General features: G+C 39.3%; 1 protein-coding gene across 5 annotated transcripts in view; it reads left to right on the top strand.

Moving 5' to 3' along the window:
* The window catches only part of hspa12a (heat shock protein 12A), a 62,424-nt gene that overhangs the window by 33,808 nt on the left and 10,684 nt on the right, over positions 1-17,932 (top strand). For 2 of the 5 annotated variants that reach the window (XM_023296690.3, XM_023296682.3), the window contains exons 4-11: positions 492-678; positions 2,617-2,721; positions 2,912-3,028; positions 8,645-8,816; positions 9,025-9,039; positions 13,692-13,778; positions 17,427-17,531; positions 17,616-17,874. In XM_023296690.3, coding sequence (XP_023152458.1) covers positions 492-678; positions 2,617-2,721; positions 2,912-3,028; positions 8,645-8,816; positions 9,025-9,039; positions 13,692-13,778; positions 17,427-17,531; positions 17,616-17,874 — 1,047 coding nt within the window. The remainder of the gene's footprint in view (positions 1-491; positions 679-2,616; positions 2,722-2,911; positions 3,029-8,644; positions 8,817-9,024; positions 9,040-13,691; positions 13,779-17,426; positions 17,532-17,615; positions 17,875-17,932) is intronic. The other 3 variants (XM_023296702.3, XM_023296697.3, XM_023296709.3) reach the window with 2 other exon arrangements.

Raw genomic sequence — 17,932 nt, 5'->3', positions numbered from 1 at the left:
AAGCATCCTCCTGGTCATTATTTTACATTTTAGAAGAGCCCAACAACCTCAAATTAGCTTAAAGCTGTTCCATCCAGTTTTTCCCAGATCTCCCAAATTAGTTCCTCTTCACATCAGGTGCTCATAGTGAGATGGCCTCCATAATTTCATTATACACTTCTCCCAAGGAACAGAGATAACACTAATAATAGCTGTCCTCCATTTGTCCAGAAATACTGTCGTAGCTCAATTAGCCAAGGGGCTAAGTTCACATGTCTTTACTTAAAGAACTGAAGGCCTGATTTCAAAGTCGTGGAATATTTACAAATGACTGATATGAGCTGCATGAAAGTCCTGAGAATGGTGCTTAAACTGGATTTTACCTGGGAAAATATTGCTTGACTCACATTTGCAACATGCTAATGGCTTCAGAAGTCAATATTTGATCAATTCAAAAGCAAAAAATACAGCTTTAATTTACATGTACTGATAACTGACTATTCTCTTTCTAGGCGCTGGGAGGGTGGAGACCCTGGTGTGTCCAATCAGAAGACTCCAACCACCATTTTACTGACTCCAGACAGGAAGTTCCACAGTTTTGGCTATGCAGCTCGTGACTTCTACCATGACCTGGACCCCAGCGAGTCCAAACACTGGCTCTACTTAGAAAAATTCAAAATGAAGCTTCATACAACTGCAGTAAGGATTCAGACATACACTATACACATATTATACAGGCAGTGAATACATTGCAGTTCTCTAAGCTACTCTTCTAGCAAGCAGCATCACTACAGCCACACTCCTTCCTCATCACTCACTGGCTTTCTCACCTTGGCTGGTGTGATGTATTGTGTTGCTGCTGGGTGAGCCTGAGCTGATACTGCAGCACACTGCTGACTGTCTTTTTCTTGACATTTCTGCCAGCGGCTGATGGCTCAGGGCTATTTGCTGCCCATATTTCACTGCAGGACATGAATTAAAGATTTTTAGGCTGATGTCTATATCGATTATTGGTAATTGAGAGAGGCCGATATACAGTAAAAGTGTTTTATTAACAACATGTGATAGCAGGAATAACAAGGTTTGTTCATTGTTAAGAATTATTATTACTGAATTTGTACATACATACATACATACATACATACACACACATATATATATATATATATATATATATATATATATATATATATATATATATATATATATATATATATAAAAAAATTTATTTTTTATTTTTTTAAAATATATGTACAGTAAAAATAGTGGTTTTGTTTGTTTGTTTCATTAAGATCCCCTATTAGCTTTTGCAAGGCAGCAGCTATTCTTCCTGGGGTCTTCATAATTTCATTTGTGACAACACCAAAATGCAACATGTACACATAATGCATACAATTCAGAATTACAGAATACATAAACAGTACATACAAGAATACACATATACAATACAAATGACATTCATGTACACAACTCATACTGAACCAAAAAGCATACAACACACAGTACTCCCACACTGAATTATCATAAAAATAGATTTTGTTCTTCTTCAAAGATGCCATGACCCAACAATAATAATGATTAAAGAATAATCTACTTCAGAAACTAACCATGATATCAGATTCTTGAACAATGAAACACAGAACCTTGAATCCTTACTATTAATTACATTCACAATATATACAGTGTAACTGGAATCTGTCTTGCTGTTGTAACATTGCAGCCATTACATTTAAGTTTACGATTTAATTTTATTTAATTATTGTATTTTACCAGCTTCTGCTCCCCGGAGCAACCCATGGATATTAATAAGTGAAATTTTGTGCTAAGTAATAATCTTTTAGTTTTATTTTAAAGTTTACTATGTTCCTCAGTTGAGTTACATAACTGGGGAGTGAATTCCATTCTTTCATTGCTCTTTATATTACTGTATATTGAGAAACTGACTTAGATTTAGATATGGTAAAATGATTTCCAGCAGCATGTCTTGTTGAGTAATTATGTGTTTCAGTACAAAAAGACAATTTATTATACAAAACATTTGGCGTTTTTATTGTGATTATATTCCTAATGAACACCATCAGCAAGTACAGCAATCTGTTTATCACATCTCACCAGTGGAGACCATCATGCATTTTAGAAACATCCGCCTTAATTCCACAGGAAAGAGCAACACGTGCTGCTTTATTCTGTACCAGTTGCAGTTTTCTGATGCTACTTAGTGAAGCATTGGACCATACAATTGTACTGTAACAAATGTACAGTTATAATGTTACTGTGTCCCTTGGGGAATGAATTTTCTCAGCAAATTCTATGACAGTTGCACTACAGTACAAATGTCCACAGTGCTTTTAGGAACTGGTAACAATGAACAAGATGTAAAATAAGTCAGGGGTATTCCTGAAGCTTGATGATTGAGTGAAAGGAAAGGTCAGAGGTCAAAAAAACCCTTCCAAATGATTCTTTGGTGACCATGAGTTTCAGGATCATCTGGTCCTTGGTTTGAGTGGGTGTGAATGTGAATGTTGAAAACGGAACTAGAAATTTCGACCACAGATATATAATTCACACGATGAATAAATCAATGTACTGTTCTTCATTCATGCAACTTTATCTGTGATATCTTCTCCCTCCAATCAGAATCTATCCATTGACACTGACCTCCACGCAGCCAATGGGAAGCGAGTAAAAGCTCTGGACATCTTTGCATATGCGCTGGCTTTCTTTAAGGAACAAGCACTAAAGGTAATGAACTTTTTCTTTTGTCTTCAACCTGTATTTACCTTTTGATAGTTATTGATTAACTTACAATTTACAATCATTTATTATAACAGTCACTTTCAGAGAATTCAGAAGCCTTTCACTATGATGTTCACATTGAGACACTAGCCTTGCTAGTGAATTCTGTTACCAGCAGAGTGTGTTTATTCTACAGGAGCTAAGTGATCAGACGGGCGGCGAGTTTGATAACAACGATGTAAGATGGGTAATCACAGTTCCTGCCATCTGGAAAATGCCTGCAAAGCAGTTCATGAGGGAAGCTGCCTATAAGGTAGGCTGAGAAGGTTTATTCACATTTGTATGCTATTTTTTTTCAGACTCCAGCTTGCATCTCTAGCCTGCACACAACTAGTTTGCAAATGACTGATTCCAAAACTTGATGGACAGGAGGGCAGGCTCTTACCTTGTAGCTTGGTAAAAATATGTTTGTGACAAATGAGCCTTCACTGGTTTGAGACAGTACGATACTCAGGGTGCTGTTGCTGCAGTGACACACAGCTCACATTCATGCTTGATGGCCGTATGCACACATAGTGACCTACAGTCTGTTAAAGGACACAGGAGTCGGTAATCAATACAGAGACACAAAGAAAAGAAGGAGGTGAAGAAAGACAATATACCATCCACCCATACTGAAGTTACCCTAAAGACCAATAACTTAATGCATGTTGCACATTATAAACAAAGGGATTTTACAAATGTAAATCCATCTTGCAGGCCCTTGATAATGTGTAGTGAAGTGTCCTTATATCTGTTTTAGTGGATTGTGCAAAGCAATGCAGCCACCGGTTTTACTTGTTGCCTTAAATATACTGCTGGAAAATTGATTAGACATTTCAAAGGCAAGGAGTACTGGTCTGTGCATTAACATTTCCTTTCAGTGGAAAGATGCGTCAGTCACCCTAGCAATGAGTTACATCCCTGTACCAGAACCAGCTCAAACCTGTGCCAAGACCAGAGCTGTAAAAAGGGTCAATTCAATTCATTGGGTTGAAAGTCTTTGCATCATATCAACCAAACTTCTGTGAGCAAATCTGTAGATTCATGCATAAACAATTAACAGAAATTATGTGTTCACTCATTGGATCCTATTAAAGGATACAATCTTGTCCTTGTTGTCTTCCTTAAATGCAGGAATGTTATGTCAGATTTAGCGTTTAGGCTGTGATGTGCAGAGATACTGAGTGGAGACACTTTATTGTTTTTTCCACCTTAACCTAGCTAGGATGTCGTTTTTTTTGTCCCGATTTCAAGAAATTTTAAGTCCATCATAAATTTATGTCAGAAATTGACCGAAGGCCATCACAATTCGAAGCTATATAGAAGTGGATGTCATCTATATATCAGTAAATCTGCTTGGTCAAAAATTCTAATATTTGTCCTTTGGCCATTTTCATCATTACTAGGTGCTTTTGGTAGCTGTCTACAAATTTCTGGCTAATTCATAATTGTATCTTTGATTACTCCTCTTGACAAAGTTGGTGCAGCTAAACTAAATTTGTTGGCATTATATGTATGGTCTTTTCTCATTCATTTGAATGAGAAGGTGTGTCCAAACTTTTGACTGATTTTGTATGTGTAATACTATTTATCTGTCAGGACAGATAAACCTGGGTTGATGTTTCTTATGTATCAGTTCTGGACACTAGTATAGTGCATACCCATACTAGAGAAGTACCACAATACCTTGCCTTGTTAGTAACCATACTTTAGCTGATCAACAGTGTCTGCTCAGCAATTTGTTGTCTTTTTATCTATTGTTACATTACCTTTCCTAATGTTTTAGGTTTTTGCTATGATATTGCTTCAATATTGGGTATTGATTTATTTAGGCAAGTACCACATCAAAGTTAGAATTTTGGTATCATAGCAACACTACCAAAAACCCACAGGGCTCATATGAAGGGATTTCCAATTCTGTGATTTCCTGCAGTATACTTTCTATGTACACTGTCAAAGAATTGTTATTGGTAGTTAACACTGCCACAGAGGTTAGGTTCACACTCCACCCCTAACTGTCACTTTTGAATTAGCTCGCAGGTTAATATTCAGGCACTAATCCATTAGCACACAGTATACAATATGTACACAAAGAAGAAATGTCTGTCATATTCTTTATTCTTTTCAGTTTGGAACAGGTGCACAATGCATTTCACTGCGAATTAAACTACGTACAATTGTGTTTCTGATAAATAAAGGTCTTGAATCTTGAGTCTTGAATTTTGAATAATCTGCTTATATGTGGCCTGTCTGCTTGGTTATGTTTGGGTGCAAATCTAGCTAGAAACAACCACATTTGTGTAGCAAAGTAATGTGTAGTCTATAGTACAGTATGTATATTGTAGTATGAATGGAACCGCATGCGCATCCACAGTAGATTTCAAAGCAGTATAGACAGACAAGCATGTTTAGATTTTTTTGAGCTCTGTTTCTAAACTGGTTCCGTTTCTTGTTTCCCTCCTGTCTTCCCCAATGATATCATCATTTTATCCTCGTCGCCATCTCCCTGGTGTGTGTGAGGACAAAGAGGAGAAAGAGGAGGGGTGATGTAGATGAGGGCAAGAACAGTAAAAGGAGGAGGGCTTTCAGCTGTTATCTGCAGTGGTTTGAGGCAGGGTGGAGGGGAGAGTTGACAGAGAGAGAGGATGTCATTAAAGCTCCAATGAGAGCAGGAGCAAGCTGGGCGTCTACAGTGACTCAGCATGAGGCAGTGAAATTCATTTGATTGGCCGTTAAAAGGGAGAGGGGGAGGGAGAAAACAAGAAATCCGCTCTGCATCCGCTCCTCCTCCTCTGATCACATCATCCAGGTCTTCAGGGACCATGACACAACCCACAGCACTTTCTCTTCTCTGCTCCTCCATCCTTAACCTATTACTATTTCTTATCTGGCGCCTGCTTTCAAACAATAAAAACAGTGCCGCATCTTAGGACTTCCTGTTCAAAGCAGAGCTCCCTTTTTGAGAGACAAACTGTTGAAGGAACCTAGAATACAGTGAGGAAGGTAGATAACGCTGAAACAAATTTTGAAAAATAATAAACCTATGTGACATACAGCACAATTTATAGCAGCTGTAATTTTCTGTAGGAGTCCAAATGAAACCCCATTCCTCACCAGCCACTCTAAATCAGAGCACGGCTAATGTTTTGCATTCATCTGTGGCCCTTTGTGGCTCTTTCTTGGCTCTTGATCGCACTGTTGTTCATTATCCCATTTAACAATTGTGCAGTGACCGCAAATTTATGAGAAAACTTTACTGATTAGGTGTAGTGGTACATGTATTCCTCCTGAACCACTTGGTATGTATGCCATGTGATCCACACAATGACTTTATCTTTTGTGTCGACATACTTGCATACATCCTTAGTGGAAAACTGTACGAAGTAAATGTCCCCAAGAAAGTTTCAGCAGTCCAGCAGTTGTTGTCTGTCTACAGCACGCCAGCAGGGTTAGCCTTTAATTCCAGCAGAGGATTGCATTGCATTGCATAGATTTTATTGAAGTTGTACGAAGTGTTAACTTGCACTACACTTCGGCACATCTGTCTTCCTGTACCCAGAATTTGTGACTCCTCTGCTCTCACTGTTCCAGTCAGTTAACCAGCCACTGTGTGGAGCTCATACTGAATGAAAGCACTGAGTCTCCACTTACTTTTTACAAGTTTCAGTTCAGTAAAGCTTTTTCAGATAAGATGACTGTGTCCTCGTTGTTTACAGGAGAGACAGGTGGCGTTACTCTATACAGCCTAAAAGTAAAAACTGCACTGCTGAGTTAAATGGTTTATCTAAGTTAAATATGAATATGTTGTTCTGATCTAAATGAAGAGCTGCACAGTGGCTCAGTGATTAGCACTGTTGCCTTGCAGCTAGAAGATAACTGGTTCACGGTGTATAGATAATGGATGGATGATTCAAATGAAGAATTATGGATAGTTAGACACTATTAAATGTTTGTATTTTTGGTAAGTAAGTACAAATTCATATTTTTGCATTGATCTTTGTGTATTGAGACAGAATCTGAGACAGGACAAAGGGAGAGCAGCATATGAGCCAATGTTAAGTCCACATGCTTTGAATTTCTTATTTATGGAGCAATCATTTTCAAAGTGAGCACACTTACAAGAGGGCCTATTTTTAACAGAGCCAAAACTATCATGTATTACTGAAAATATGATTGGTTTAGTATTTCTACATAGAAGGTCTTTTAGAATCTTTTTGAATGGGCATTGATTCATTGGTCTATAAGCTATTTTCATACTGACTTTAGAACCAAACTTTGACAGGTACTGCTTGATCAAACCTAAATTATGATTAGTTAGCAGCTATAAACATGCCACCCACTAACAGTAACACAGGAAGCTTTGCAACAGTGTTTTTTATCTATTTGTCTTACTTCTGTTTTATTTGTTTCATTCTCATCTATAGAGCTGTTAACACAAGCTGCCTCACAGGTCTTGTTTTTACTCATACTGCATGCAGTATGTGTATCTACATTTTATCTCTCCAAGTCTCCATTCTTTATGGACATAACTACATAACTTACAGATTATTTACGCTACAAGAAAATCTTAGTCCGGCCAAATCATTGTGCCCCCTTTCTTTCCAGATCCATGTCTCTCATGCATCTTTTACATTTTTTTGATAAATGATGGAGCCAACAACTATACACATAAATCTGTCTTGTTTTTAGAGAAGGGAAGCTGCTACAAATGACTGCTTACAGTTGTCACTATATAGCCTCACCTTCTCCTACATTCTCAGTAACATCATCAGATGATGAGATAGTGATGGACCTGCTGCTGTTCCACTCTCTGTGGTTGTTTCTGAAATTGATGTGGTTTTATTCTGTTGAGCTTTGCTTGGATCATTATTTTGGGGTAGTCTTATTTAAGGGTTTGGGCTACTGATCAGAATGTGTAGTGTTTAAACCCTAGCACCGCCATTGTTGGGCCTTTGAGCAAGGTCTTTAACTCCGTCTGCTCCAGGGGCTTAGTGTGGCTGACCCTGTGTGGGTTGTCAGTCAACACAGTCTTAGTGTGATGAACTCTGTCTGGGTGGACTTCCTGATAGGGTAAGAGTTGAATGGCTGAGGCTGGCACAGGTGCTACGCGCCACATGTAATAAGAAGTATGTCTGACTGTAGAGGACTGGGGAGCAGAGCTTGAAGGTCTGAACCAGTTGATGGATTGTCAGTCTGTGGATGAGGTGGAGGTCTCATGGGCTGGAACCTGAAACACAGGAGGTAGTAGTGTAAGTCTTAAGCAAACAAACAGAACAGTGGAGCAGAATCTACCGATTCTATCACATGAGCAAGCAGAACCATCCAGTCGAAAACGGAGGTTTGTACCAGAGTTGTTTCTAGGGGTAGATTGGATGTTGAGATCTAGGTGTGTCCGATGATTGTCAGCATACAGAAAGTAGGTTGTTACAGTCGTATAAGTATACACATAGACACACATCAAGACAAACAGGTGGAGAGGACAGACAAGAAACACCAGAGAAGGGAGTAAAACAGTGGAAACCAAGGGAAAAGGAGCAAGATCCTGTCAGGACCATGACAAGAGTGGTGTATTTTCTGCCCATATTAGTTGTGACCTCAATACCTTACGTATTGTACAACAGATACTGCATGGACAAACTCTGTTATTCACACAGCATCATATTCCAAACCGCACAACACAGAACGTGTCATGTCCCAAACATTTTTGTGTTACAGAAGTAAACAGGTGAGCTTTTACACAACTGTTTTGGGTCAAGATGTGAACATGTGGAACAACAACACCAAAACGGAGTCTATTCAGACATTAAAAAGGTTGAAAACTGAGCGTTTATCCATGTCATGTCAGAGCTGAAGCATGCTGTCCTGTTTATCTTCCACACTTGTGCAGTCTGGTTTGGTGCCCCGTGAAAACCCAGAGCAGCTGATTATCGCCTTAGAACCCGAGGCAGCATCAATCTATTGTCGCAAGCTCCGCCTTCACCAGATGGTGGACCTTGGCACCCAGACCACCCAGAACGGCTTCAGTCCCACTGAAAATGTGGGGAGTGGAATGACCCAAGGTACGTCGCAAGTACACTGACTTCAAATGTCACTGATTGCTCTAATTCCATGATGATGCTTTCATACAGGTCTTGTGACCTCTGACTTCACCATTCATTTAGTAGTGCTCCACTTAACAGTATTATTTTCCTGATTTATCTGTGTGAATTTAGAGTTTCTTGTAATTTACAGTTTTTTCCTCCTAATGAATATTGCTTTTATCCATAGTGTCTCCCGGCCAAGGTAACAATGTTAACTTTTAAGCTGAAACACCAAATGCCTTAGATTTCAAAGGCACACTGACTTTTTAATTTTTTAAATAATCACATTTCAGCTTGCTTTTGCTTCTTTTCTGAGATTCTGTTGTATACAGAACAACTTCACTTGGTGTCTAATGAGATATTCAACCACAGATTATTACTGTATAAACGAACCTTACAGCAGCCATCTTGCAGTGGTGACATAACCAGACAACCAAAGTGTGTGCAGTAATGACTGGAGGTGGAGACAGATCATCGAGGTTCCACCTCCTGTGCCACCCAAATGTGTATTCATTTAACTGATATGGCTAGTTAATCGGTTATTAATAAACCCTAATAACTTATATTTGATTAAGGGAATCTTTTTTTATTTCTGTTCATAATACTATTGTCAATAATCAGTCTTTAGTTATTATTCTAGTCAATTGGCAATGCAAAAAGTTCCAGATACATTTAAAACTAAGCCTAAACTGACACGAGAAGCAGCAACAGCAACCCAGTCAGTAAGTCCTTCACTATTGTTTGGTGCAATGTTTTTATCACCAAAACACAAAAGGTTCTCTTTAGTCTTACTTTACCTGTTGTCTATAAAGACTATCACAATTTTTTCACTTGCATGTAAACAAAATGCATTCGAGTTCAACAGGTTAATTTTTGTTATCCAAAGCAGACAATCATGTAAAAAGAAAAATGTATTGCGATCAGTTCGTTGTTGTTTCTGTGCATATGAATGCGTTTGCTCATGTTATAAGACATTGAAGAGGTTTCCTTGAAAAAGTACTTATATATAGGTGCAAGTACAAGTTAAATAGATGCATTAAGACATTAACATCTGATTAATTTGTTGCTGCATGATTTTAGTTTCATTGATCTCATATAGGTCAACATGGCTTAACAGTTAACATTTTGTTCTTCCCTAAAGTAAATGATGTACGTCTGACCTATGTCAGCTTTAAAACCAACAACGCTGCCACTTATTTAATGAAACAAAATGCATCAGTGTTGGATTTAGAAGTATTTTAAGTTTTTTCTGATAAATAAAGGCCACAGATTGCGAATCAGAAAAGAAGAAACACAAGACAATACTAAGTTTAGTACAGCATGTCTTTTACCATTGACCACATTGTCTGAAGAAGAGGTGCTCTCTTCATTAAAAGAGGGACAGAAAGGAACAGTTTTGTAGAGGACACTTTTTAGTGTCTACTTAAGAATAAAAAGAACAATGCATTGATCAACATGTGGTATCAAACTCCCATTCCTCTTCCGCAACTCTCATGTACTTTTGCAGCTAGAGTAACATGCTGCAATTTCCCTTTTTATTCAAGTATTTCCAGATACTGAAGCCCCAAGAATAATATCAGGAGCTAAAACTTCCTGTTCCACCACATCTACGGGGCTGTAGAGATTAGGCAAAATAATAAAGGATAAAACAAAATGACAGCATTGTTAAATTAATCAGAAAGCTAACAGTGTAACTTGTAAAAATGTAATCTTTCAAGAACCAAGATCAGAACAAGTAGGGCTGACAAGGACTTACCCTTTACTGAGAAAGATTGTAGTTATGAATCTTTACAGGAGCAACGAGCTCTACCAGTAATGCTCATTAACTCAGAGCAGTAGGTCCTTCCTTCTGCAGCAATACTCTGCTGGTGTCAAGTATGTTACAGAATGGTTTTTAATTTTCACAACAGGAACATTCTCTATTGAACAAGAACTGCTATAATTGTGTAAGGTCTTTACATTATTATGTGAAGTGAAGTTATAAATTGGTGTTACTTTAATAGAACTGAATTGAATTGAACTTTGAGGAACTGGCTTCCCCTATCTGCATTTCCACCACAGGAACCATGACCTTTAACAAAGTTCCAAGGTAGATAGTTTAACATCCAGAAAAGCCCCTCCTCTGATGGAGGTGCCTTCTGAAGATTCAGAGACTTTGCTGAATGGTTCAATATACTAGCATTTGTTTTGTAGCTTGGCATATACCCTCCATTTTTGAAGTAGTTTGTGGCCTTCAATAATCAGGAAGGTGCAGCCAAGGAGGCTTTCTTTTGGGCTGGTTTTGCTTGAAATCATGAGGTGAAAGCACACGTTTCCTTTTCATTTCTGATGATTAGTTACAGCTAAAGGCTATGGAAGTCTCTTTAAAACACATGCCATATCATTAGTCCACCTGCATACTTTGTAATGAGCTGTTTTAGCTGACTGGAAAATGTACAGCTTGAGGCTTGGAGCAAAGGATGAGAGTGATGACATTGCACTTGAATTATTTCGATAAGGCAGTAAATGGGAAGTAATTTTGTGAAGCACATTTATTTGTAAAAGTGACTTAAGTCACTTGCTATATTTGAGGAATAGGGTAAAAGTATTTTATTCTTTGACTGTGAGAGAAACATTACATAATGTTCCATTAAAGCCTATCATTGACTCCCACTGACTTGACAGTTGTGAAAGAAAAGTGAACTAAAAGCTAAGCCATTATCATTCACTGCAATATATGCATTTCATGCAAATGAGAGCAATAAGTTTAGTTTTAAAGCATATGTTATTACCTTGGGTTTGTCCAGTTTTGCTCTAATCCAAACCTCAATGTTCTTTTTGAATGAATCACACTGTACCTTCAATATTGCAATGGATTTCCTTTAGTCTGAGCTGCTGGAATTTTATTGTGTGATAAACTGGTGCAGTGACCAGAGTGTTATGGGTCCATACTGAATAATCTATTAGGATATTATAAGTTTTCTCATCTCAAATCTTTGACAGGACCACAGAAAGGAACAGTCAGAACCAGGCATTTTTCTTTTAAGCATTGCCACTGAAGCTTCCTTTGCCCCAACAGTTTCACTGCAACTGCCTGTTCTTTAGGTATAACTCCACTTTAGAACTTCAAGATTGTATTCCCACATAACAGCTCAATTGAAATGTATTTTTTAAGTCTTGAAAGGTGATTGTTGCTGGTGTTAGGATGTTGCTGGAATGATGTAATTTTAACGGAAGACCTTTCTCATGCCCTCTGCATTGCTAATGACAGTAGGACAGTTGTCCTTCCTGTTCTGTATTGTTTCCTCTGTGCAGGAGGAAATGTTGCTCTGACATTTACTTCTGCCAGGTCTTCCTGCGATTAGACAGTCAACCTTAGGTCACATGGTTTAAATGCCATCCAAGTTAAACAACCTAGACTAGAAGACAGTAGTTGTAAATACTGGGTAATTTTTTGTATATTTTTAGAAAGTGTGTTAATCAAAACCTGCTTTGCTGAAACACATTTACTAATTAAAAATGACTCATCAAACTTTAAACTTCACAGAGGTGAAATTACCCGCCTATTCATGGAGCATGAATGTGGAATTCTAAAGGTGTTATGATGAGGATGGATGAGATTGTTTGAACTTTGCGTAAACTAGAGAGGGAAGATAGTTTTAAGCCTTTCAGACATGCACTCTGTTCCATTAATCTGACGCAACTGTACACGAGTCTGCTACGATCCACATGGACTGTCTTGGAGTCTCTTAAACTAGTTACCCTCACTGCATGATCACACTGTGAGCAACCTGACTGTTGCGTCACATTCTGTGACAGAGTCTCTCCAATGCCTTACCTAGAATTCTGTAGAGGTGTACACACTACAGTTGTTTCAGAAAGTATTCAGACCCCCTCACTTCTTGCATGAAGTTGTGAAGTTATGTTGTACATTTCATTCTTAAAGGATACAATAGACCTTTCCCTACCATCTACATCCAGACAAAAAAAATAGGAAACCTGGTTACATTTTTGTTAAATTAATCTTACAAATCAACAACTGATATCTCTCATTCACAAAAGTGTCAAGACCCATTATTCGGTACTTTGTAGAAGCCCCTTTGGCAGCACTTCCACATTCCAGACTTCTTGGGTGAGTCTACAGGTCTTGTACACCTTGATTTTGGCAGTTTGTCTCATTCAATGAGCCACCCTTAGGTCTCTCCATAGATGTTCTAAGAAGTTTAAATTATTGCCTTGTCGTTGTTCACCATTCCTGTTGTTCTGGCTGTTCGCTTTAGGTCTCTGTCATGGTGAAGTATGAACCATAGCAACGGTTTCAGGTCCCTGCATTCTCAAGCAAGTTTCTTCAAGGACCTCTCTGTATTTAGTTGCATTCATCCTTCCCCAAGTTATGACAAGCCCTCCTGTCCTTGGTGCTGAGAACCCCCGATATGATGATAATACCACCACCATGCTTCCCGTTAGAGATGGTATTAGCAATGAATGAGCAATGAATGGTGTTCGACAGACATAGTACTTGAAGTCTTGCCTGAAGAGTTTAGCTTCAATACTAAAAACAAATGTTTTCCTCATTTACTTGGTAGATTGATGGGGGGGATGTCAAATTATCCATTTAAAATCAGTTCTACAATACTCAGCAGAAAGCAAAGAAGTCTGAATACCTTTTGAAGCAACTGTACATACGTGCTGAAAAAATCTTTTACAGATTGTGTAAGTGTGTGAAAATGAGACTTCTTCACAGTGTGGATACATGTGCACCTCAGTCTGCTGCTTGCCCTACACACCACTGTATATGAGCCTCACAGCTTCACACAACAGAGCTTCAAGCCTTCACCACACTCACCAGAACGTTCTCTCTCTGTTAACAACCAGCCAAGGAGCATGTTCGGCGCAACCGACAGAGCCGTACCTTTTTGGTGGAAAATGTCATAGGGGAGCTTTGGTCGGAGCTGGAAGAAGGTAGAGTCTTTCTGTTCTTTCAATCTGCTTTGACATTCTTTTCCTCTTCCTTTAGGATAACTGCTCTTGCTGTTTCTTATGCTGCCAATCTGCTTTATTAGATGCTCAAATGAGCTTCATAGAAATAGCGCATGCTAATTTTTGAGAAACTGAAACAATCTAGCCATCTCTAGAAACTGTAATATCTACAGAAGGGCACCAAGACTGGGATTTTTACATTCATGTTGCTTTTTTGGTCATGCATTTGATATTTCATTGTGTCAATGTTAAAAAGCTAAAAAATTAATATACAGAGGCTATGCATGTCTCTGCTCTACTTCTACTTGTTTTAGCTTAGCTCTGAATTCCTCACAGGAAAACTTTTAATACGTTTATTACAACATGGGTTTTAATTTTCATAGCGTTTACTATTCATTTTAACACATCATAATACCATGGTACTCCCTCAAGTAACTGCTCACATCTGAATGTCGCTAAAAAATGTTGTAAGCATTTGTCCAGATAAGCTACTATTACTCGGAAGAGAAAATAAGGATAAATAATGGAACAATTATGCAAAATGTCTGTCGTAAACATCACAGTTCGCAAACTTGTGTTTCAAAATTGGTTTACTGTGCTCATCGTAGCTTTGCATGGTTTGTTTATGCAATGAAGAATGATAATCTGTATGTCCAGAGAACTCACTCTCCATTTGACCCTCAGATAAGCTGTTGGTTTGTTTACAACATGCATGGCATATTGCAACTGCTTATTTATTGACTTGCTGGCCTCAGCAATGCACTTGGTGTGCACAATGCTCATGCCTGATAGAAATTATCGACAAACTCCAGGTAAACCTAAATTATAATTTCCATAAGTGCCTCAGTGTAAATCAACTTTCACACACATACAATATGAATTTTTGAGATGGTTTGTAACCTGTTTGTCATCCCAGTAAGATTGTTTCAAGATTGCACTGGGAAAACACTGAAGAGCTGAAACACTTACCCATGACTGACAGCAACAGTTTACTAAATGCTGTGGTTCTTGTTACCTTTATCTTTCCATGACACAAGGCGCTGGCTCTGTTGTTAAAATATTAGAATATTAATATTAATACTGTAAAATTTACATTTACATGGTGCAAAACAATAACTTGAGTCTTTCTATAGAGGAAATGCTCTCTCTGCATTATCCTCAGAAGCCTTGATATCATTATTCCAGCTAGTACTGGCTAGCTGTCATGACACTTGTTTCAAGAGATTGACATGGCGTCGCCCAGCATTCAAGCTAAGCTCACCTCTTCCTCACTTTACACAAGGAGGGTGATCTGGAGAGACATCTCACTCATATTGTCAGACAACCGAGGTTACAATAATTAGTCTTAAGCTCCTTTTCAAACATTCCTTTAAATGTCTCACTATGGGGGTGCACAGACTCCCATATTGCCAGATAAAGTGACATCTAATGTATAGAACCTTGCAAAGGTCTGAGATGAAGCCCGGCTTCCTGCTGCGCATATTTCTTTCATTGTCACCCCCTTAAATAAAGCGAAGGAGGTTGCCACTCCTTTGGTCGAATGGTCACGTAGCCACACAGGGGGTCGTAGTCCCTTGCTGGTATAGACCATCTTAATTGCCTTTACAATCCAGTGGGATTGGCATTGTTTGTTGATGCCCACGTGGGATTTTGCAATTGAAACACAAAGCTGATCAGACCTCCTACACGGTTTTGTTCTTTCAATATCAGCATGCAAGACTATCGGACAGAGAACATGCAGTGCTCGGGTTCAGGGGAAGGAAAGGGGAAAGAGAAAGAATGCCCCCAGCTCCAAAGGAACACACCATTGGATTTTCTGGCATGTTTGGTTTGGTTAAAGCATGACATATAGCCTTGAGATTACCCTGCGTAAACTGAGTACATTGTGCATGCACTGACAGTGCATGGATGTCAGTGACATATGCTGATGCAAGAGCCAGCAATATTGTGTCTTAAGGGATAGTGTCTTCATGTCTGCCTGATTCAGTGGCTCAAATGGTGGATGGGAGACCGCATCCAGTACCAGAGATAAATCCCAAGAAGGGAGCAGTGTTCTAGACACTGGGTAGAGCCATTGTGTTCTTTTTCATAGAAAGACAGATTAGAGGTCTGGCCCACAGTATGATCTGCAAAGCCCACATGGCCAGCTGAAATGACTGCTAAATGAACTAATAGTAGAAAAGGCCCTGCCTTTGTCCAGCAGCTCCTGAAAGAAGGACAGAACTGCTGCTACAGACCATTGAAAGGGGATGATCTGAGATTTCCCGAACCATTCTTCATACACCCTCCATTTGTTTTCGTGCGATGTTCCAGTGACACTCCCTGTGAGGGAAATTTGTGATTCCTCCAGTGGTGCAGTGCTGCAGCACAATCTGCAGTCACTTCGATATTATGGTGGATATGGTGTGTTAGACACAGAGGAATCACCGCCAGTGCAAATGGTATCAATCCCATCATATGCAGACACTGTTTAAATAGGATGCAATTCCCTGCTCAAAACACACTCATGTCTGATACCAGTTTCTTTACTCTGTCTGTGCAAAGGTGTGCTCTGAATCAGCTGAATGTCAGAGTTATTCCTCTGTAAGAAATTACCTGGGTTGGCTCCAGGACACTCTTTTCATAATGACAAAACCTAGAGCTGTCCTATGATCTACTGGCATCCTCATGCTTTCTTGACACCTTTTCAGACTCTGACATACCGCCAACCAGAATGTGTACCTGTCGTTGCAAAATTTCAGGACTAGCCACTCATGAGGTGTATGTGATGTGCCTTTAGCTGCAACATGCCCAAGCAGCAGTATTCACATTTCTGTCTTTCACAGAATCCCAAAGTTTTTGTCAAATGCACAGGAGTCTACTGCCCCCTTTAAAGGAACAGGCCATCCCCATAGCAAAAATACAGATGACTGACTACAGATGAATGTGAATACTGCTGCTTGGGCATGTGACAGCTAAAGGCACAATCACATACACTTCATGAGTGTCTTGTCCTGAAATTTTGCAACGACAGGTACACATTCTGGTTGGCGGTATGCTGACTGCCATTTCAAACTTAGCCAGGTGTAGCTAGTTTGGTCAGATGAGATAGCTATCCTTCTGTCTTGAAACAGGTGTCATGACCACCAGTCAGTGCTTCCTGGTAATGATATTAAGGCTTCTGAGGAAAGTGGTGAGAGAGCATTGCCCTCATGGTGAGACACCAAAATGAATGTTTGAGGGAGAAGTCACTGGTTCCAGTTGGATTCCAGGAGAAATATTTGAACTCAATGTATTTCACTGTTGGAATCATGTGAGATCCAAACTGTTTGCTGCTGTTCACCATGTTTAGCTCAGGTACTTTTTATTTTTTTATCACCTCACCACTGGGCCCATGACACTGAAGTCACAATAGATGTAGGTCAGCAGTGCTGTCTGCATCCTGGTTCAGCAAGCTGTGACAGAGACTCACATCCAGTCTCCCTTAAAAATCTTCTACGAACATCAGATCGGTGTTAGATGGGAGCATAGGCTACGTGTCAGAGCAATGAGTCAAATGGGGAAGGATGCTGCTAGATGACATGAGTTTTACATGCCCTGTGTCTGAGCTTGCTACACACTATGTTCCATTTTTGTGTATTCTCTGTGCAGGCGACCGTTATGTGGTGGTAGACTGTGGTGGAGGGACAGTGGACCTGACTGTCCATCAGATTCGTCTTCCAGAGGGACATCTGAAAGAGCTCTACAAGGCATCAGGTAAAATAATGCATAACATAATGCAGCTGACTTTTCAACTTAAAAAAAGAATTGATTCACAGTCACCACCACTTCTTATTGCAGGTGGTCCTTACGGTTCTATTGGGATTGACTATGAATTTGAGAAGCTGCTGTGTAGAATCTTTGGCCAAGATTTTATCGACCAATTTAAGATAAAGAGGCCAGCTGCCTGGGTGGACCTGATGATTGCATTTGAATCTCGGAAGAGAGCAGCAGCTCCTGACAGAACCAACCCGCTCAATATTAATTTGCCCTTCTCCTTCATCGACTACTACAAGAAGTTCAGAGGCCACAGTGTGGAGCATGCCCTGCGCAAAAGCAAGTAAGTGAGAACAGAAAACCAGAAACCAAACCCTAAAGTAACGTGTTGAAACCCTGAT

This window comes from Amphiprion ocellaris, chromosome 16, assembly GCF_022539595.1.
Source record: "Amphiprion ocellaris isolate individual 3 ecotype Okinawa chromosome 16, ASM2253959v1, whole genome shotgun sequence".
Classification (NCBI taxonomy): domain Eukaryota; kingdom Metazoa; phylum Chordata; class Actinopteri; family Pomacentridae; genus Amphiprion; species Amphiprion ocellaris.
This window is presented reverse-complemented; position numbering and strand designations above follow the sequence as displayed.